This window comes from Athene noctua, chromosome 5, assembly GCF_965140245.1.
Source record: "Athene noctua chromosome 5, bAthNoc1.hap1.1, whole genome shotgun sequence".
NCBI lineage: Eukaryota > Metazoa > Chordata > Aves > Strigiformes > Strigidae > Athene > Athene noctua.
In genome coordinates, this window is record NC_134041.1 from 2,096,303 (window position 1) to 2,118,960 (window position 22,658).

A 22,658-nucleotide genomic window follows, 5' to 3' on the forward strand; every position below is an offset into this window, starting at 1 on the left:
ATGTACTGCTCAGAGATGCACAGCAGCATTTAAAATAGATTATTTCGGATAAGGACTGACAAAAATTTTAAGCTCTTTATGATATAGGCTAGTTGCCTTTCACAATGTACTGAAAGCAACTGCAATATCTGGTTTATGTACAGCATGCCATAATAGCAGCACTAAAATTATTAGTACATTAAATTACATTCTGTACACAGCTGAACACTGTAAAAAACCCCAAAACCTAATGCAATACACTTGCACTACACTAATGCTATGTTTAAAAAAATAAGAGTTCATTTAAGACATTTGCAAACCTCTGCACAGCTACATGCTGAGGCTCCTTGGCATTTTTGGATTAAAATAAACTACGGATTAGAAAACTGCATTTCTACAATGTCATGGCTAATAAGTATAAGGTATCGTAAGGAAGCTTTGCTTTAACTTTTGTTTGTTAAAACACAGAACAGTAGGAATTCAAACACTGGCAACAGCCACTTCCATCAAAGAAGGGTAAAATATCTGTTGTCCAAATGGCTCTGCCGATAGCACAATACTAAAAGGTTCAGATCCCATTAAGTAGGATTGCCACAGAAATAAGAGTTGTCTAAAGGGACAGCTACATAACACCAGCTCAGCAGTCTCAAACGGATGCAAACCCAATTTTTAAACAAAACAAAGAGAAAATAATCAGTCCACAATGCTGGCAACAGTATCGAATGTGGAATTCTTGAAGCAAATTTTCTTCATCATTGTGTCCCCCTTTGTTATTACAGGTTTAACAATCTACCGGCCTTTTTCATATTTTCATTGCTTTTGTTTTCCGTACTAACCATCTTGACGAAAGCTGGCGTTCTGTTTCTATTTCTGTTTCTATCTCTGAATGAGCACACAGCCCGGTGTCACCAGGCCTTGCCATGATAACCACACCCTGTGCAGCAACTACCTAGCTGCAACAGCGCATTTCCTACAAATATTTTCACCTACGTCTTTAGTGTGAACTGGCAGCTGAAACTACGACGGTAAGGTAAAACCACACTAAACAGTCATTTACTGCACCTGTTCTCCACGTACAGGAACATTTTTCTGAAGGGTACATCTATACAAACCAGTTTGCAGGACCATAAACTGGGCTGTTACAGCACTCTGAGTAGTGTCATGGAAGGATTTACGCTGTCCGAAAGCCTGCTTTTCCAAAACTGTAGAAATTTAATTTTTTTCCACAAAATTAATCCTTTTTTTTAAGAAAAGAGTCTATTTACTGTCCTTATACAGAGTCCCTTATCTGCAGAAAAGATTTAGCATTCAGCTAAAAACAGGGCTTTTTTGCCTATTATTTTGAGCACGATGACACTCAAGAGCAATGTTATGAAAGAGAACAAGCAAATGTTTATAGGTATCAATGTGCATATTTCAGAATCAGAACACTATGTTAACTAGAGCTGTTCTTAACCGAAGGTCAATCATACTGAGATTACTGTGCTTAGTACTAAACTGTACATACTTGTATCAAAATATTTACATCGACGAGGGCGAATTATCTCCTGTGGATCTTGAGAAGCAACAGATGGTGCTGGGTCGTCATTAGATGACTGTGTCTCATCTTCCTGACCTGATGAATCTTTTATGATCTCCTCCTTAAATATAAAAAAGCAAACAAGAAATCAGCTATCCCTTGTATGTGACAAACACCGTTTTGGCAACACTTTTTCCAAAATTGTCAATATATTGAACCCAAATGTCTTTTATCTGACTTGAAGTGACTGTACAGATTGTGGCCTGTCCAGACCGAGCCACAATAAATTATAACACATCACACTATTTATCGACCAGGATTTTAAGCAGATCAATCTGACACTCAGACTCTAACATACAAATCAGAAATACGAACCACAATTAAATATCACACCTAGATTTTTAAATCAGTCAAGCAAATCCTTGTGGTTTTCATTTCATTTGACCTTAAATTTTACTTTGGTCTTTATAACCCTTCCTTATGAATTTTCTATAAAAAGGGGAGAAATTATTTACTGGCTATACTTTTCTCAATCAAATGGAAATCATAGCATGGTTCAGGTTGGAAGGGACCTTAAAGTTCCAACCCCCCTGCCCCGGGCAGGGACACCTTCCTCTAAACCTGGTTGTTCAAAGCCCTGTCCAATCCAGCCCCGAACCCTTCCAGTGAGGGGGCTTTCCATAAAAATGTCAGTAGTATAGTTCAAGCCCACAGGAACAGCATCAACAGTAGGTTCGAGTATGTACACTGAGTCACTAAAAGATCAAAAATTGGAGTAAGTTTCTTTATTAGAAGATAAACAGCAACAACTATGGGAATTACTACAGTTAAGGAAAATTAAAATGGTAAAGGTTAAAAAAAATATTAGTGTTCTCTGTTTCATTGCATGTTGTCAGTACCTTTCATGTGTTTTATGACCGTGCTGTAAGCACTTATACTCGCTAGTTCTAACACAGAAGCATTAGGCAGAGCACATCTTTATGTCTACCTTTACCAGCAACCAGAGTATTATCACATGTGCAGCTTAAAGCAGATTAAAAATAGAAAATAGCTATGTGCAGTGTAGCTAAATAAGCTGTAGAAAGATGAGCACTTGCAGAGAAAGCTTGAATGATTTATAAAATTATTCCACCCCCACAGATGTATTTTACTGCCTCTCTGCTAAAGGCATACAGGCATTTCAGAGCTCTCATTCTTGTACCCCGAGGCAAACGATCGTAACAGGTTAGCTAGCTCTCTTGTGCCTAGTCCTCCCCACAACCTTTGTTTCAGCCTTGCTAAACCTGGGCTAGATTAAGCTAAACCACGGGCTGTGTTTGCGGTGCCGGACTGGGAATTCCTGCTGCTGACGGGCAGGAGGAACACGCTGGCTTCTGCGGCAGCTACTGAGGGTTAGTGCCCCATGGAGGGACAAAGGTGACTCCTCCTGCTGCTAACAGCAGCGACAGACACTGAGATCTTATCTACTGAAAAGAAAAGATAGGCAGTATCTTAAATCAGCTCCTAATAGAACTGGAGAACTACAGGGCAGGTCCTGAGAATGCAGGAGACAGATGCTGGGTCAGGAAGTAATTAAGAAGCAAGGACACGAGAAGGAAGCGAGACGTGAGGAACACCCCCATGCACAACAAAATAAACCACTTCTGTGTCTTATTTTAATTTTGCATACTTCATGTTACGTAAGTTTCTCCCCCTCTCCAGCTTCCCAAACCTTTTCTGATGCAACAGAACTATATATCTTCTTTCTTTATGAACTATTCAACCCATATAAATAGCAATCTTTTACAACATCTGTCAAGGGAGCTTGTAAATCCCAAGAACTTCATTTTCTAAATCAGATACATCATTCCTCATCTCTCTGTTCCATTCCAGAGATTCTAAAATGGGTGAGATATCAAAAAACCAAAATGCATCCTTTTTAAAGCCAGATTAGATAATGTAACTTCCATTAATGCCTGAGCTTTTTGTTACTGACAATACAAAGGGTTTCATATTTTAATGGAATTCAGGATGCAACTCTGAATACCACCAGTAATGGAGAAATTACAGCTGTGCCCATCACAGGACACAATTGTTACAAATATGTATGACATACACAAGTAGAAAAGACCCTTCTAAAATCAGAAAATTTATTTTAAGAGCATTTTGCAGAGATACTTGAAGCATTAGATCCAGCTGACAGTTTAAGTACAACCAGGGCTGCCAGGCTGAAAAAATGCAATTTAAAATGGTAAAGCTAGAAAACTTGCAGCAATCTCCAATACTCAGAGACACATTTTATTCAATTCCACACTTCACTGCTCAGCTTTTCATCTTGAAACAGGTATTCAGCTGTATCTATAAAGGTGTCTTCAGGCATTTAAAACCTCAGTTTTGAAGTCAGGACTATTTCTGAAGGACAATTACGATCCCTTCTTACATGACACTATATGCATATGTGTACTCTAATTGGCCTCAGCAACAGTTTGGAATGATACAGATGAAATTAAGAGCAATAAAGAGAAATATAGACAGGTAATTAAGAAAAAAACATTAGAGTTCAGCACACAAAGCACCTGAAATCAATTATATTACAAATTACTTCTGCCGTGATCTGGTGTCTTGAGTGGCTGTCTAGTACAGAATGACTGTATGAAAATCAATTTCAAATTAGTGTAGACACTTACTTTGTTTTCACCACTACAGCCACTGTTGTCATCATTATCAACATCATCATCATCTTCTCCCTCCTCCTCCTCCTCTTCCTCGTCTTCATCGTCATCATCTTCTTGGAGTGGAATGGTACCATCATAGCCATAACGGCTAAGTAGCTCCTGGATTGGCATATCGCTTTCCTGATAAACATCCAAACAAAGTTTGAGATTTTAACGAGAATATCTCACGTCCCACATCTGCTCTACAGCTCAAGGGTGTGCACTTTAAACACAACACAGCAAAAAGGGAGCGATGATGGTCACATATACTAAGAATGGCCACTCCGAAACGAATGGACAGTCAGAATTCTAAGATTTGGCTCCTAAGAAAAATGTGTGGGATTTTTATGCAGAGAAACTTTTCACTTCCCAATCCTTTCTAAATTTACAGCAGACATCACGTACCAACAACCTGTCCAAGCCATAAAGCTCATTAAAAGGGCACCAAAGGGCAATATGCCCCATCCCACCCTCGGTACTTGTCTACTACTATTTTACCAAAACACAAGCACTGCAACGTGGCAGGTTACGTCTGGTGACGTCATACCCCTTCAGTACACAGAGCAGACACACTCCTTGCTGGAATATATATTGGTATTCCCTTTACTGTTCAAAAACTACCTGAAAAAAAATGTAGTATTTTGTACATATTTGTGGAAAAAACAGCTAAAATATGCACCAGCAGCAGCTGCTTCACACAGACAGCGAAGATACTGACAGTTTTTGCAGGCAGGAATTTATCCAAGCACAAGGCAGTGATTTCTGCAGTGTTTCCAAGAATTCAGCAGAATAAGGACTAGAACTTGCAGTGCCTGGCTTGAACATGGAATTAAATCTTTGTCTGCGGAGTTGTGCAACAGGGACAATTCCACACCGTTCTACAACCCTGGCTTTGAATACAAAATTACACCAAAAATGCACCTCTCTGTCTCTCTGTACCTCTCCCCTCCCTGGGCAAAACAAAAAATGAGGGGTTGGATGGGGGTGAGGGATCCCTTATATTCAGGATCACCTGATACCCAGGTAAGGCTAGTAGTAATGTTTACAGATTTGTATACATTTTAAGCTAGCTGCCTACAAAAACATCCATAGTTGGAAGCAAATCAGCTAAAATATGTGCACATTTAAAAATCCTTATATTTAGCATGCTGGTCCACTCTGAAGAGACATTTTAAATGATACAGTTGGCTCTCAAATGTAGTGGCTCCCAAACTGTTATCAACTGCATTCACTTTATTAATAAAAATTATTAACTGCTCGGTCCACAAATTACTTACTTTATTACTTTTAAGACCTCAGCATCCAGCCTTTGGGGGCAGCATATGGCATCTCTAATGAAATTTTTCAAAGCAGAAACTTTCAGAGAGCATTTTTAAATGATCTCGCTCACAGGATCAAATCCTCTGTTTATTACTTAGAGGTGTCTGCTTGCTCTAAATATTTCTTCTTAGTATGTAATGTACATCTCGGCTGATAATCAGATTTTTTTTAGTTATCGACTGACCTTAGACTTCCTCTGATGAACTCCTACCCTAAGGGCCTTCACTGATCATCACATTTCTAGTTTCTGGAAACATACTAACACCAATTACAAGAAGCAAGTGTAGTTAGTTCTCCTGTGTAAAAATAAAGAGTAACAGGCGTTACCAGTACTCCTTGTCTATTTTATTTTACTTTGAAGAACTCAGCCATTCTACCACTTATTGGTCTACTCTTTGGTGAAGCTATATACACAGTAGATGCACACCACGTGGACCCAAATGTCTTCATCTCCCCTCTTGACTTCTTGGTCCCTACTATATCATTTCATAGAGAAAAAACTCTTAGAAAAGGGGAATTCATATTTTGTTGACACAGACAACATGACAGGACTGTGATCTTAATTAAAACCTGACAGCATAGCTATCAGAAAAATCCTATTCATAATTATCCAAATAAATGTTCCCCAGTACATTTTGGACAGTAATATACTTTCCTTAAGCACTCCTCACCACTACCCCATCTGTAGATACAGACTGAGAATTAAAAAGAACTTGTACTGCAATTTGTAGGTATGTGTGAACTATGTAGCAGGTGTATTACTTACTACATATTCCCTAGGAAAGTGCTATTGTATTTACAACATTTTTCTTAGGTAGAGCCTCTGAACTTCAAATAGTCCATGACAATTCAAAAAGCTCCAAGGGCCAGCAGCTCCCCGAGACAGAACACAAATCGTGATTTTTGTACTGCTTCAGGATATTGCAAAAACAGGAAAAGTTAAAAAAGTAACAAGGATTATCGAAGACATAGAAATTCCTGACGTGGAAGATGCTTAATAACAAGAAATGGATTATAACTCGTGTCTGGAGTAGAGGTAAGTGAGGGGGAGTGATAAAACAGAGAACTATCATAAGCAGCACAGAGAAGGTAATTATAAATGACTGTACACTCTTCTAATTGAAGAGCTCAGGGGCAACCACTGAAATGAACACAGAATAGGTCTGAAAAACCAAACATGCTTCTCACACCACATGAACTGTGCAACGCTGCCACATGCCTCGTGGACACCAACTTCACAGAGGTCAAAAATCAAACGGACAAATCCACAGGAGGTGGCAAAATAAGACTGACAGGCAGCATTACAGACAAAGAGACAACATCTTTTTCATACGTGCCTGAACTGCACCCTGCTAGAGGCTGGGAGAGTATTTGGGAGAAACTCTCTCAATGCTTCCAGGTATGATTCTCTCATTTAAAGACAAGAGGATGCTGGTGCATAACCCTAAGAAAACCCAAGAGCCCTCCCTGAAAAGGGGGACCCCGAAAGGAGAAACCAAGTGATTATATGAAACAACAAATGGAAAAAGGGAGGGAGTCAAAGGCTTAAAAATCTGTAAGTAATGCAGGGAGGCACCATACGCAGTACCCTGGCAATGCTCCCGACCTCCTCGAGGCACCCGGGAGGCCAGCAAGCACCCCCCAGCAGTGCTCTGCCCAGAGACGGGGCAGCACCGAGGTGAAGAACCAGCCCTCACGCTTCTCCAACCCTCCATGCCACGCTCCCTCCGGCTCATGCTTTGTACACCCAGCTTAGCTGAGAGTAGGAGGATGTTGAGTTTCTGCACCCTGCTGGGGCCTGGACATCTATTATTTCCAAGACTGAGTGTGAAGGCAATTTTCTTCTACCAAAATTATGCTGCCAAATTTCCTGCCTTTTGGAAAACCGCAGCGCCAGCGGAGGCCCGGGACGCTGAGGGATGTGCCTCTCCCAGGCACACCTTCCTGAGCACTGTCTCTCGGGCTGCTGAAGAAGGAATACTGGTTAGCCAGGACTTTGGTCAGATCTGGTATAGATGCTCCTACACATGAAAATCGTATTCCTGAATACATGTCTGGATACGATCAAGGACAGTCTGCTACCTCGCAGGCAGCTCTCCTGCCCGAGAAAAATTCTTACCCTTCAAGAAATACCACGAAGAGCCACCAAATCCAATACTTCTGATTCCCTTCAAGTACTGTTCTGCTCTCAGAAAACTGTATTTTTTCCTATATCAGAGCAGCATAGAGGATGCCTTCAGGCCTCCAGACACAGATATGCTACTGCCACTCAGACAAAAGCGTATCCACGTACTTGCACAGAGAAATGCAGGATGCTACTCAACTGCAAGGGCTAACGCATTAGAAATTCACTGGAGTTTCAACCAATGAGATCCTCACCCTCAGAGGAAGGTGCAATTTTTATGACACTCGGGAGTTAAACTATTAAAGTTCAAAAATTCTTTTGCAAAACCTGACTGCCACCTCCTCTCTGAAGGAGCCAAACTAGTAAATCAGGCTGGAGGAAATCTGAAATAATACATGTAAATGTCAGTGGAAAGAAAAACAGGAGAGCACTTGTCTTGACAATAAGTTTGAGATTTAGATTGCCCATCATCCATTATTAAAAAAAAAAAAAAAAGAGATAAAAGCAATCCTTGATGTGTGGCCTGCTATCCCACAACTAGAAGCAGCCACAGGTCTCCAGCAAGATCCTGCTGGTGTGGAAACATCTGAAACTCTGTAAAAGCCTGACCTGCAACACACGTACGCGCTGACCACAAGGTCTCTGCCAGTCTGTATCCTGCAGATAAAAGCATCCTGCAGAGAAGAGCAGCACACCAGCAGTGTGAACCTGAGTTACACCGCTGCTCACCCTCCTGATCACACCAGAGCTGACACAGGGAGAAATTACACACTCACAGCCCACAACCAAGGGATGAGGGAATAAACTGATGGCTGAAAAAGTTATAAACAAAGCACTGTAATGTGGTGATAGAATTACACAACCAAATGTTGACTCTTCACAAAATATGAGGGGAAAAAAACACAGTTTCAGCTTAAAAACCACATGACATACATGTGGAGCTCCATTTCTCACTTAACCTAGATGAAGCGTATTTAGATTCACAAACTATTTATTTATCTCTCTGTTTACCATTTAATATCAAACCTGAAATTACCAGAAAAAAACTGTCATTTACACCTGATATGTAGATTAAATGCACTAAATTAATTTAAAGTCATATTGGCGTAATCACTTATACTAAGTAGAATTTGTACAGCAAATGTGCATCCGAGAATCATTAATGATCTGTTCTGGAAGCCTTTTCAGCCAGTGAGGTCACAGACAATATCTAAATTACTTTGTATTTATAACGAACCTAGTTTGTAATTTAAGAATATTATTCCTGTCTGGGAAGTAGTTTAGGACAATACATAAGTGACAGCATAACTTCAAAATGCCAAATAAATCTTATATGCAATTATTTCAGAAGATACACATTTTAAGATATATTTATCACTATTAACAATAATTGTGAGTTCTGATCCCAGCTCTGCTGACAACTCTTTGCTTTGAGCAAATCATTTCATCTGCATCTCCATTTCCTCTATCTTAAAAATGGAGACACTCCTATATGCTCTACTAAAGTATTATACAAATGTTTGTACAAAAATGCAAAAGAAATGTAAAATTATGGGATTTTTTAAAAAATCAAAATCTATATGCACTGATCAAGTGCAAGTGCTTTGGAAAATAACACTGGGATATGTAAGTTTAGTCAGAGTGTACTTTTAACTTGAATGCTCTAGAATGCAAATTCTACACCAGCACGTATATGCAAAAAGAAACTAAACAAGCACAGCGTTATACATTATTAAGTATTTATGTACCAGTTTCCTTTTCCCATCTTTTGAGAACTGCGAATTTAGCTCAGCCCCTTACCCCGTCTATATTATTTGCCTATTAGTGTTTTAGGGGTGGTTTTTTAAAATTCCAAACATAAGGGAAAAAACCTGCGTATGGTTTGTGTGAGACTGTGGGCTGTGGTTATGTTTTATGACTACTTAAGGCTACCTACCCTGTTAAGATCCTCTATTTCAGAATTGAAGTTTGTTTCTCCTTCCATCATTTCCTCCTCTTCTAATGTCCGTTCATCATCAAAGTCATGCACCAGCATATCAGCTGATGGATCAAATTCATGGTCATCAGATGTTGCTGAACCTCCTGATAGAAAACATTTTAAAGAATGTTTTTAGTTAGATCATGGCCTCGCAGAGTTTAATTTTTTATTTTGGTGACATTTTAATACTCAAATTATACTCAGAAATTAAAATATCCTCCGAATCCCTCAATCATTTATCTTAGGGAAAGCCAATCTCATTATTCAGAGGACAGTGAAAGCTGTCCTTTGGGTAGTAAGGGATCATGGAAAAAGAACCAGGAAATAGTGTTTAACCAGCCAGTTCTCACAGTACTATATATCTGGACATCAGGCCCCTAGTTAAATGTAAAATGTTCAGATTTTGAAGACTTAATTCTTAAATAGTCATCAACCTGCCTGAATCAAGAGTTCTCCTGGGAGGAGAATACTCATAAAATATAAAGTCAGGGCAGTTGTTTCCTTTTTACTTTGGAAGCTTTCTGGTTTACAACTACAAAGACAGTCTAATGACTTTTCCAGAATTTAAACTTAAAGTAAGCTTCACAGTTATGCAGATTTTATTTATGATGCAGAATCTTTAGTTATTTTTCCCCACGCCTTTTTTTCACAGTTCTTTGTAGAAAACTCTGGTTATATTTTGTGACAATGAAAAATAAATGAATGGATGAATGGTTTGGCAGATGCAGCGTTTCTATGTAATTCAGCAATACCTGATGTCTAATTCTAACCCTAACATTTTTCCACTTGTCTCTGTGGACAATTTAAATTTCATTTTCCAAAGCTTGAAGACTGTACCCACGTGAAGGGTGCAAGAGGGAGGGGGTTGACTGCAAGGATTAACTATACTTTGGAGTTTGAAGTGTGAAAGGAATTGATTGTTTCTCTGGAAGAAATAAGAGCTCAAGAGACAAGGCAGTCCAGCTAAAGTACCTACTGGAAAGCTTTTCCACTAGTAGGATGCCAAAAAGCTTGGAAGTAAATAACACTAAGTACAGTGGTACCAAAGCCAACAACCCCCCCCCCAGATATTCATAATTTGCACCTAGGCTGACTATTAGATAGCCAGTAGCTCTGGGACACTGGAATATCAAAAAATAAGCAGCTTTAAAACCAGAAGTCATGAAACCCCTCATTTTTAGTAATCCAGTGAGGCAAAAAAAAATACTGTTTTTCTTGCTGCTTTTGCTCTTGATGCTGTTATGCATAAAGACTTACAGCAATGGTGTATCTATTAATTCAGAGCACACAGTGCCTTAACTTTTAACTCTGTATTTAACACCAACGGGTAGCCAAGCCCAGAGGGATGGCAACCGCATCGCTGGGTGAAGCATCTTGTCCATGCCCCCAGCGCTGGCTGACGCTGTGCTCCTCAGGGCGTCAGCATTCCCAAACACATGGGTTTTTTGCAGAGGCAAGAATCGTATTTCCCCAGTGGATTTTACCATTCAGAAACTTGTGCTGGCACAGACTGGAGGAAACCAGTGACTGCTTAAACCAGTATTGCCACCAACCTCTTCATCAAATTATACCCTTAGATTACTAACTGGGAGAGACCAGCAAAAATAATTTTTCAAGGGTGCCCTCTTCCCTCACAAGTTTAGGAAACATCAAAAATATTTACCTGGGCTTGAAGACTCAACAGAAGGCTAAAAAAGAAAACACAGGAAATTATTTTTTCTATGTTAAACCTGTACAAACTCAATTCAATAATTCATCTGATACAAAGCAAGTCACTGCAAATAATATATTTACAAATAAAGCACCAAAACCATGCGGAAGCAATTTAAGATAAACAGCATTCATTTTCTCCTCTATGCATCAATATTGCTGCACTATCTCAGCAAGAATAATTGGAAAAACTGCCTATTTTGTGATGCAATAATTGAGTTGATGAAAGTATAAAAAAAGCAAAACAATTCATTCTGAAAATAGCATTACAATTCCACAATCAGCTTAGTATGGCGCAAATCGGTGCTCTTGCCAGATGGAGTAATGCTACTTTCTCTCCATCTCTATCTGCTCATTTCCAATTCTTCCTTTATGCCAATCCAAAACTGGAAACTAACAGTAGAGATAGGTTAGTTTTTAACAGAACCAGCTCCGATCTAGCTCTGTGTATTAAATCCCCTTTTGCACAACCAAGGTATCTGCCAGATTACATTGGCAGTGGAAGCAGTTTAAGAGAAATTATTCTTATTTGAAACTGCATGCTATGCAATACACAAATTCCCTGTTCTATTTAAATTAAGGCACACACTTTTAAAAGGTAATCACAAATCACAGTTAGAGTTCCTCACAGAACAAAAGGAAAAAGCAATTTAATCTTATTATCTAATCCAGCTGTGAGAAAAAAAAAAAAATTACTTCGCAAGCCAGACTTTCTTCCCAAGTACATTCATAACACAAATTAATATGACCACAGACTACAAAACAAATCTATTTTTTTGAAATATGGAAAAAAAAAAAAAGACAGACTTCCACAACAATCTTTATGTAACAGAGATATCCTTTGGCCTGCCACATTTGGTAACCTTACATTTATAATCAGAACAAACATCTTCTTTCATAAAATTCTGCTTTCCTTTGCTTGTAACTCGGCCAATCTTCAACCTCCTGGGATGAAATTTGCATGTCAGACACGCAAACCTCATTTGTTTTGAAAATTCAAGCAAATCTTTCAACTATTTTTGGGAACAGACCTAATGAAGTGGTTTTTTCAGTTAGGAAAACTGACTTTTTTCCTTCAGAGAGCTGCAGGACCCCTTTCCCTGCCACCTTCTGGAAACTGTGATGTTGTTTGGTATCACGGATATTGTTATATTACATAATATACAATGCTGCCTTCATGAAAAAACTGAGGGCATTTGGCCAAGAAATAATTTGGAAAATTCAATTTGCACATTCACGATAGATACTTGTGTGTATGCATAATACTTTATCTAGTTTGTACTCCTACTACACTTCCAAAATCTGTACAGCCAGAATTATATGAAGAATTAAAAGAAGATATTATGTTAGAAACTGATAAATTTAAACTCAGGTAAAAACTAATACTATTATTCCAAGATTTTCTCAAGCATTTTCCTTCTCTTTGACTTCAACTTGTAAGGCCAAGCAGATACTTCCACAAGCCACTTCCACCCAAAACACCTGGCCTGGCTATGAAGCAAAGTAAAAACTAAAATTTAAAAAATTGTGTGTAACTAGAAAGTTCTTTTCCATTGGCAGCTCTTCCAAGTCAGAAGAAATACACCTTCTTAAGAATCCACGACCAAAATGCACTTACATATCTGCCTACATTTTACAAGTCTATAATGTATGAATGAAAAACTCAACATACATTTGCCCGTGTCAAGCAGGAAGCAGTATACAGAGGTAAAAACACATCTCGAATATTCGCACGAAGGGTGGATAGAAGATACAACAGACAAGAAGTTCTGCTCTCCTAACACTGTACAGTCTATGGCACATACAGAATATATACACTGTCTTCAGGTGGAGACACTACAGCCTATTTTCCCCACACTTACTAACATCCAAATACGTGTTCAGTTTATGTGCAGTATCACTGCTGACTTGCAAGAAATAGCTTTGTAGGCAGTATTAGCTTTAAAAGGCAATACTGCACAAAAAAGCCAGGAGAAATCATATCAGCACAATTAAGTAGACCGAAACTCATGTTAAGTGGGTAAGCACTACAAATATTTTTGGAAAATGTTGCACAATGCCATAGGAAGATTCGCCAATGACTTCAGTTTAAAAATCTTTGCAAAGATTATATTAACAAAATCCAGTGTACAGTATTATTAGACTATACCGAACTAAGTTGAATAGCAAAATCAGCCAGCCATGACTGATCTCTGTTTGGTATGTTTGGTTTGTCTGATAAACTTGAAAAACTGGGTAATTCAGAATACGTAATACACAGTTACGAGTGCAAATTAACGAAGTCTTAGCATATTCATTGCAGCAATCACGGGTGGGAAATCAAACCAACTCCAACTGTTTATTTCTGGCAGGTAATACTGGCAAGAAGGCAGATAATACTGCATGCGCAGTGCAAGGAAAAAAATAAGAGAAAGACAAGCATCACCAGGAATCTTGGAAAGTTTTAAAATAAAGGCTAAGTCTTCCTTAATAATTCTGTCATAAAGGAGCACTGCAAATGGAGGTTAGAGGCAGAACCAGCAGCAAGAGGAACCTTTATCACCCGAAGAGGTCACAGCAAGAAACCGAATTATCTGCCCGTATTAACTGCAACAACCCACCAGAAGCAGAAGAGCAGTGGCTAGCGATTCCCCAGGGCAGCACGCAGACGCTGCTGTGCGGGCTCTGAAGAAGCCAAGGTGCAGCTTTCCCATCCTCCCTACACCACAGCTGGGGTATGAAGTCCCTCATGAATACACCCAGCCTCAACGGAGCCCAGGAGACAACCTGGGGAGACCCGGCCTGGCACGAGGGTCCCTGGAATCCCAGGGTCCCCTTTTAACAGAGGAGCTGTATCGGTACACTCTGCATCCAAACAATGACTCACCACTCCAGCACAGACTGCAAATCAAACCAAAAATCAAGTGACTTGAATACCGAGTTGCTCTGAGATGGAAAGAGGAAAGCAGAACCAGGGCTGGTAAAGCTAAGAAGAGAAAAAGTATTCTCGTGGCTTATGATGAAAGATCATTCCAGAAATGACTCTGGCCCTCCTAGGAGCAGAGAGCTGGATTTAACGTCCTAGAAAGCCCTGAAGATAATCTGTTCTGAGGGATAAAACATGTTACTTAGTAAACAATAAATTCTGCAAATGCCATCTTAAAATGGTTCTTTCTGCCCAACCATTAAAACACATCGTTACCAGAAGGCTTTTATACCGGCTAACACTCCTGCTGACAAAAAACCCAACCCTCTTTACAAGATACAACCTGCACTTATGGCCAGTTTCTCTCTAACCTAGTATTAACACCATTGTGAAGGCTAAATAACCACTCCCTGCCTCCACGGTTATTTTTTGATGTAACAGAGGCATTTCAAGGGGCCTCTCAGTTGGGAAACAAACTGATCTATAAACGCATTTCCAGATCAGTAGTGCTAGTTTGGCTTTGCAGTGGTAATCCTCATGTGGGGCAGCCAGAGTCTCCCCTTGCTGATTCATCTGCTTTACCTCAGCCCAGGAAGGAAAAGTTCTGGGGAAAGGTGGAAAGAGGAAAGGAAAAAAAGGGCATATAAACCAGGAATAACAGGAACGTCAGGGAGCTGTGCCTCCACAACTGAAGAAATCAGGGTGGTGAGTGAGAAGAGGTTCATGGTATAATTATGCTCGCGTCCAGAAAAATAACTGTGGCTCAAAGCACAAGAGCACTTGTGGAAAAGCAAAAATAGCTGAGACTGCTGTCTTTACAGCACCCCCAGACAGGGTAGGGCTTCTGAGGGAAAGGTAGCAATCACTTTACTGTGAGCTCAAGCAAACACAATCTAGCATGGTGTAACAGCAGCAGTTCTGCCCTCATAGGAAAAAAAAAAAAAACAACCCCAAAAGCACAGCTTTGCTTTCAGCCACTGTTAAGGATTTGTCAACAGCCACAAAGATCCGTAGGAGACCCCTTGGTCTGTGAGCCTTGTGTAAAGGAGAACAACCAACTCCCCACCTCAATTTGGAAGAGCAAGTTTCCTTGAAATCTTCAGTAAGCAGAACAGGGTCTGCTCTCAGCTCTGCCCTGGAGCCTGGCAGCAGCCTTTGGCTTCAATATAGCTTGCAAGGTTTTATGTGTGCATGTGCATAGATTTTTATGTGATTTATATATAAATATATACTGCTGTTTCGGTCCCACTTGAAGTTTCTGCCACCTTTTACAAGTTTCAGGATGGAAAAGGCATCCTTCCCATCTTCAAGGACAAGGATCCAGAGAACTACTGGCTAGACAGCCTCACCCCCATCCCTGGGCCGGTGATGGAGCAAACACAAAGGAGGACAAGGAGGTGATGGGAACAGCCAGCGTGGATTTACAGAAGGGAAATTATGCCCGAGAGCCTTCCTTGATGAAAAGACTGGCATGGTAGATGAAGGGAGAGCAGGGGATGCTCCTTGCTCCTTGGCTTTCCATGCCATCTCCCAGACAAACTGATGAAGCAAGCCTGGACAACCAGGGGTGTGGATGGAAAAGTGGCTGGAGAGCCCAGCTCAGAAGGTTGTGACAAGTGGCAAAGTCCAGCTGGAGGTCAGTGACAGGGGGCAGAGCCCACGGCTTGAGACTGCCCAACATCTTCGTTACGGATGTGGACAACAGGACAGAGCACGCTCTCAGCATGTCTGCAGCCAACACACGGGGAGCAGCAGTGTACACAGCAGATGAGCGCACTGCCAGTCAGAGGGATCTCAACAGGCCACAGAAACAGGCCAGCAAGAACCTCATGAAGTTCACCAGAGAAAGGCAAAGTCCTTCACCTGGGGGGGAGTCACCTCCCAGTACAGGTGCCTGTAATAGGCTGCTCAGAATCTCAGCCAGTCAGGGTTTATACACCCCCAAGGATGGAGACTCTCCAACCTCCCTGGACAACCTGATCTAGCTTCTGATCACACTTCAACATAAAAAAACATTTTTTATTTTAACAGGAATTCCCTGATATTCAAGGTGAGCCCATGGCCTCCTGTCCTGTTCCTGGGCACCACCGAGAGGAGTCTGGTTCCCTCATGTTTACCCCAACCCCGCTCATACATCAGACCCCCCCAAGCTCTCCCCTCTCCAGGTGGAGCAGCTCTTCCAGCCCTTCCTCACATCTCTGGTCCTCCAGACCCTCAAGCACCTTGGTGGCCTTTGCTGGACTCGCTCTAGTCTGTCCCTGACAGTCTTGTCCTGGGGGAGAGCCCAGCCCCAGATGTGTCTCCCCAGGGCTGAGCAGAGCTGCTCCCCCATTTCAAGAGAGACAGGGTCAGAATGAAGCAACTCCAGCAAGGGGCCACAAAGGTGACTACTGAGGGCCTGCATCATCTGATGTGGGAGGAGAGGCTGTGACAGCCTGTGCTGTTCAGCCTGGAGAAGAGGTGGCTCAGGAGGGTCTGGATCCACGTGCATAAATACCTGAGGGAAGGGCGTACAGAAGACTGAACCAGTCTCTTCTCAATGGCACCCAGCGACAAGAGCCACTGTGCACAAACTGGAATACATTTAAACATAAGGAAAAGCTTTTTTCCACTGTAAGAGTGATGAGACATGGGAACACGTTGCCCCAAGAGGTTGTGGTGTCCGTGTTGGAGGTACATAAACCCAGAGTGGCAACCTGCTCTAGGTGACCCAGCTCTGAGCAATGGGTTGCTCTTGATTATCTCAATGTGTCCTTTCCAACTTCAACAATTCTGTAACTAAATGCTCCAACACACATTGCAGCGGAGCCTACCACAATGAAGCGTCTTCCTGTTGAGAGCGGACACAAACCTACAGTGGGGCACAAAAAGATCTCACAAAAGTCAAGAAAATACTTTAAAGACTTCAAAAGTCACTTTAAGAAGCAAAGTTCAGCTTTCAGTATTCTGAAATAGTATGGAGAAGGCATGACAGCTCAAGTAAGCAAATGGCCTTCCCTACAGGCTGAAATACTGCTAAAACAATCGTCTCCTTCACAGCTTCAAAAGCACTGCTAAAATACTGCCATGCCTCTTGAGTTCAGAATGACCCTCATGACTTTTACACAACTCCAAAATATACAGCCAGTACAATCCTAGTCTATGGGAGGGAAAAATTACAACCCCTGAAACCAGAAAATCTACAAAAAAGGTCCATTTCAGTCCTCCTCAGAGAATGCATACATCCCCTGAGAGGCTCTAGCTCATCCTTTGCCACAGACTTCACAGGCAGCTTCTAGAAGAGCCTCTGGGTCTCTACTCCTTTCTTTTAAGCTTTGCCTACCATATCTACCTACTCTTTCCTAGTTTGTGGATTATCATCTCTGCGTTTCATATGTTTCTAGTCTAAGTGATGCACTGTCAATCATTTTCTGCCTTCTATTTGTAGCTAGATGCAGAGTCACATTACATCTCATCTATATTAATGGCCAGCTGCTGCCAAAAGTAGTAGCCTGACCTCTTCCCACCACTTCGTGTGCTTCTGCCACTTGGGCCAGGTCCAGCAATCGGGAAGCTGCAGCATGTGCTGGTTCAGCAAACCAATCTCAGAGAAAACTAACACTAGTTTGCCACCCTCTCAGTGAGCCAAAGTACATCATCTTGGGCCTCTGCAACCGCCAGACGCTGCTGCAAGTGATCTAGAGCATGAGTTTGAAGCCAGGCACATGGAGAAGGGTGTGTGGCAGGGGATCAGGAGTAACCCTTTCAGTGACAAGCTGTTAGTATTACACATAAGGTGAAAGATCATCCTACGATGGAAGAGTTGTTTCAAGACAATTACTGCAATGCTTGAATATTCAGTCCTATTTCCTTGCTTCCAAGTGATCGTGATTCTGGACAGGGTAGAACAGATGGCTTTGAGGGCATTTGCCTATGAAAATTTTCTGGCAGTAGTTAAAGATCATATGGCTACCACAGTATCATCAGATCTTAAATCCTAAGCTATGGTACGTCAATACAACAGGAACTCCTGTGAAAAAGGATACCCCCGTACTTCAGTGGCTTTTCATTTTCAGCTGCAGCAATTCAGAGAAGTACAAAGCACTTTTTTGCCTCAAGGGCACTCATGGGAACAAAGAGCTACTACCTATAAAAAGATAATGGTATCCAAGGCCCAGTAGAGAAGAACTATAGGATACTTACAAATATACGGGCTGACACACTCAAATTCTTCTACACATAGCACCATCAGAAAAGATAACAGTGAACATTTGTTGTTGAAAAGGAATGAAAAATCATGCATGAACTCCTAACTCATGGACAACAAGGAAAAAATGAAGTGACCAAGGGAGTCCTGCTGTATGCATACACCGTCGAGCACACTTGTTAATGCTCCAAAGGAAATACCAGTTCTGAGATATGAAGAATACAAACCTCACAGTAAAGAGAAAAAGGAAAGGCACTAGGCAGCAAAATATTGGGCTTGGGTGGCACTAAAAGAATCCATCATTGGTTTCAGCCCATGTGTATTTTTAGGAGTCTTGAGAAAGACATGCAGAGTAGGTGCTTGCAGAGTAGGTGTTTTCAGAAGGTTCGTGACACTTGCAGCAACAACGGAGCCAAAAGATCATTCCCAATACATTCTCTGGTGTATGGATATGGAATAAATGGAACTGAAGAAGCTGGCCAGTCTCTTTCAGACACCTTTGGACTGTCCAGTGATGAACCTAGCAGAAACATATCAGGCACAGTGATCTACAGTGTTACTCTGACGACAAAAACTCGCTGGACTTTGGGATGTCTGTGTTACTACAATCTGCGATAGAAGTTAAATGATAAAACAAACTGAATTGGCATCATGTCGGGTTTATTTAATGCAAACAGCCTTCTGGAGACATTAGTTATTTTTGAACCCACTAATTCAGAAGCAGAGGTATGCTTCCTGGCCATGCCCACTTCTGCATGCTGGCAGGAGATTTCCGTGTCTTATTCCGATGTTTCAGAGATGCTTGGACTGGGATGGGATATTCCAAAACGTGAAAGCTGTGGAAGCAATGCACTGAGTTTTCTCTCTTTACATTTCTCCTACAGCCTGCAAGGAAACACCTGAACAGAACTGATGGGACACTAAAGAGTGTCCTGTCACTTCTACCCACAAATCTACTGTTGTATTTGCTAACATCATGCTGTCTAATATAAGCAATTAATAATGAAACATCTTAAAACTAGCAGTATCTGCAGTCTCTACGAGACAATGACAAATACACATCCTGTTCAAATTTACTCAGTTATCTTTAACAGCTCTTTAAGTGTTACATAAAACAGTTAAAAACGAAAATTAAATTTTGTCTAGATTGATAGCAATAAGCCTGACAAATTAATCAAGTAGATGCTCAGGTCTTTTGAACTCTGCTACAGGAAAATACCAAAGCTAACTTCTGGGTTACAGTGGCTTGTTTCAGACCCATTTGGGGCACCGGAAACTTTAATATTAACTGGCAACCAAACCTTAAAATGCAGCGGCGTCACCTATTATATAACACCAGAAAGAATGAAGCATGAGCAGTGATAACTACATGTACCTTCTGCCCACAAGTATACATGTATGTGGCTTCAACATCACTAAAGCTACATTTCACAAAGACTAAAAGTAAATTACTGATCTGCAAGAATATGCATTCTGTTCACAAGAACTCACATTTATTCCCAAAATGCAGATATACAGTTACATGCATAATATTAAAAGACTTCATGAGAACTGAAGTTCTGAATACATATGGTTTAGACACTAATCCTGCAGTCCAAACTGAGAACAGGAGCTCATCAGCTAAACAAAAGTGTTTAAGACCCATGCCTGAACTGCTGAAGTCTTCAGAAGCAGCTGTGGCAGCCATTTAATAAACTCTCCAGCGAGCTAAGCTAAATGATGGTAAAAGAACTAGTTAAAATGGTGAAGAACATCCTTTACTCAAGAGGGCACATGCATGTACCTTCTGATAAGCAGGTATTTTACCGGAAGACTTACAGTTCCAGCCTGTCCCTCTCCCCCGTGTTGTATATCAAAATAACCTATGTGTCAGAGACGGGTTTGCCTCGTTTTTACCCTGGGAAGAAACCAGCAACATACTGAAGCAAGGAAAAAAATAAATACTGCTGGCCCTCATTTAATAGTTTTACACATGAACACTTCTAGAGCCAAAACTAATGACATTCAAGCCCTTCTGTGCATGAAATGGAAGCCTTTATATACGTGGATTTTTACTTTTTTTAGTTTGGTTGCTAAATGAGAAAATTCCTGCACTTCCAGAACACAAAGATCAAGTGCAATATTTCAACTCACAGGTCTCGCCTTGAAACTACCACCTTCACAAAGGTCCCCTGACATGGCCATTCCTTTCCTAGATTCCACTGGAGAGTTTATAAAGACACCTTTTTCCCCCATGGGGACAGCCAAGCATTAGAACAGGTTGCCCAGTCTCTTTCCTTGAGAATCCTCAGTCAAGACTAGACTGGAGACAGCCCTGAGCAAGCTGGACAGACCTCGGAGCAGACCCTGCTGTGGGCAGTAGGCTGGACCAGAGACCTCCTGAGGTCCCTTCCACCCCAAATTATCTCATAAACCTTGAGGTTTGAGATTTGGCAGGTAGCCCTGAAAAATGACTTATTTGCTCGCTTCCCTCTCTCCACCTGCTTCATCTCAGAAAAATATTGGGTAAGGTTTAATTCTGTTTATTACTATGTAGTTTAAAAAAAGAAAACTAAAATGCAGGCTCAGTTTTTCTGAAGAAGCTGCCTGATCTGTTTCAGAGTGCCTAATTGCCAAAAACCAGAGGTTGGGTTTTAATGCAGCTGACTCAGCCTGTCTTCATCTACCTAAATCTCTTGGCGAGGAAAAGACTGGAAAGGGAAGCAGATGATACACAGTATTTCACAAGGGATACTGTTCATGTGGAACTTTCAGGCATTTGGTTTGCAACACAGCTCCCAAAATCTGCAGTGGCTCACCTGAGGGGAAGCAAACTGCAGCCCTTCTTAAGTAGCTCTTTGAAGTCAGTTTTGCCAGTGAGGTCACCGTATCACCTGGGGACATCTTCCATATTGTAAATACCAGCGAAAATTCTTAAATATAAAGGTATTTCATATCTAACTAAAGTAGCAGCTGCTACTTTTTGTTTGGTTTTTTGTTTTGTTTTGTTTTGTTTTAAAAGGCAGTGGTTCAGGGGAACACAGAAGGCTGAAGGATGTCAGGTGATGACTCTCCCCGGGGTGATTTTCCAGCCTGCTGTCTGCTCCACGCTTCTGTCAGAGGTTATCATGCCACAGCAGGAGCAGCAAAGCCAAGGTCCACCCAAAGCGAATCTGTACGGACTTACAGGCTTCCAAAGAGTGACGCTGTCGTGCCTTCCTTTTGGCCACGCTTGCTGTAGGAGTAGCAGCCTCCAGCAAGAGGAACTAGCACCCTGAAACTGGGGGAGGACCACAGGGCAGGACAGACAGCTGACAATGACGTAAGACTGTCAGGGCAGCTTCTGGTCACCCCTCAGATGTCTGAACTAGAGGGATTACCTACCCTGCCAGCCTGAACACGCACACCCAAGGGGAGCACAGACCTCTGCAAGAAGCACTGAGGAGCAGATGTAGCTATTTTTCAGGGTTCCAAATCAAAAGAGGACATAGCACACTTCGGGGTGGTAAAAGCAGCTTATGTCCTACGACTCATGACCATGCTGCTGCTGAATCATCTGCTGAACTCAGACACTAACTTAACATATTTACAATAAAGTGGAACTGATTCTGATTCTCCTTCAAGCAGAGCAGACGGCTGGAATCAGGAGCCACCAGTTGTATCCCAGGGCAGTCATCCCTGCTCAAGAACCAATGTGAGGTGATTTACCTAAAGGACTGAGTCATGAGAAACCCCAGATGAGCGCTGATGCTGTCAGGCTACCTGAGAAAGGCTGCGAGATGGAGGAAGCTGCAGCCAAAGGGGAACTGGCTGACAGGCCATTACGCTCATTAGAACTTCCATTTTTGAGGAGTACAACCCCAAGAGTTAATACCATCTCTGTTTGATCTGAAGCACACACTTTCAGCTGGACATTTTCTAACTATTTACTGTTCATTTCCATTACGGAGTACAGCCTCAACTTTTTGTAATATTCTAAAATTTCTTGCTAAGAAAAACCCGGAAATCTATGAAGCGATCATATCCCACTGTAGGATTTCAAATGAAACCAGACACAGTCACATGCCAAGCACCACAAGAAAACATTCTTGCGCACAATTTGTGATGTGAACAGATTAGCAGTGAAATATTAATACAGACTGGGGCATCTGGCCAGGAAAAAAAAACAAAAATCCCTGAACTTCTCAACAATTCCACTGTCTACCTAAATGCTGCCACTGTATTAGAAAGAACTCTTAAGTGCCAAGCAGTAAGTCCCCAAACA

The 22,658-nt window shown here is 41.3% G+C and overlaps 1 protein-coding gene across 3 annotated transcripts in view; it reads right to left on the bottom strand.

Annotated features, from left to right (window-relative positions):
* The window catches only part of MIER1 (MIER1 transcriptional regulator), a 41,184-nt gene that overhangs the window by 12,725 nt on the left and 5,801 nt on the right, over positions 1-22,658 (bottom strand). For all 3 annotated transcript variants that reach the window (XM_074906016.1, XM_074906015.1, XM_074906014.1), the window contains 4 exons: positions 11,278-11,302; positions 9,573-9,718; positions 4,165-4,332; positions 1,487-1,619 (listed from right to left, as the gene is read on the bottom strand). In XM_074906016.1, coding sequence (XP_074762117.1) covers positions 1,487-1,619; positions 4,165-4,332; positions 9,573-9,671 — 400 coding nt within the window. In that variant the 5' untranslated portion in view covers positions 9,672-9,718; positions 11,278-11,302. The remainder of the gene's footprint in view (positions 1-1,486; positions 1,620-4,164; positions 4,333-9,572; positions 9,719-11,277; positions 11,303-22,658) is intronic.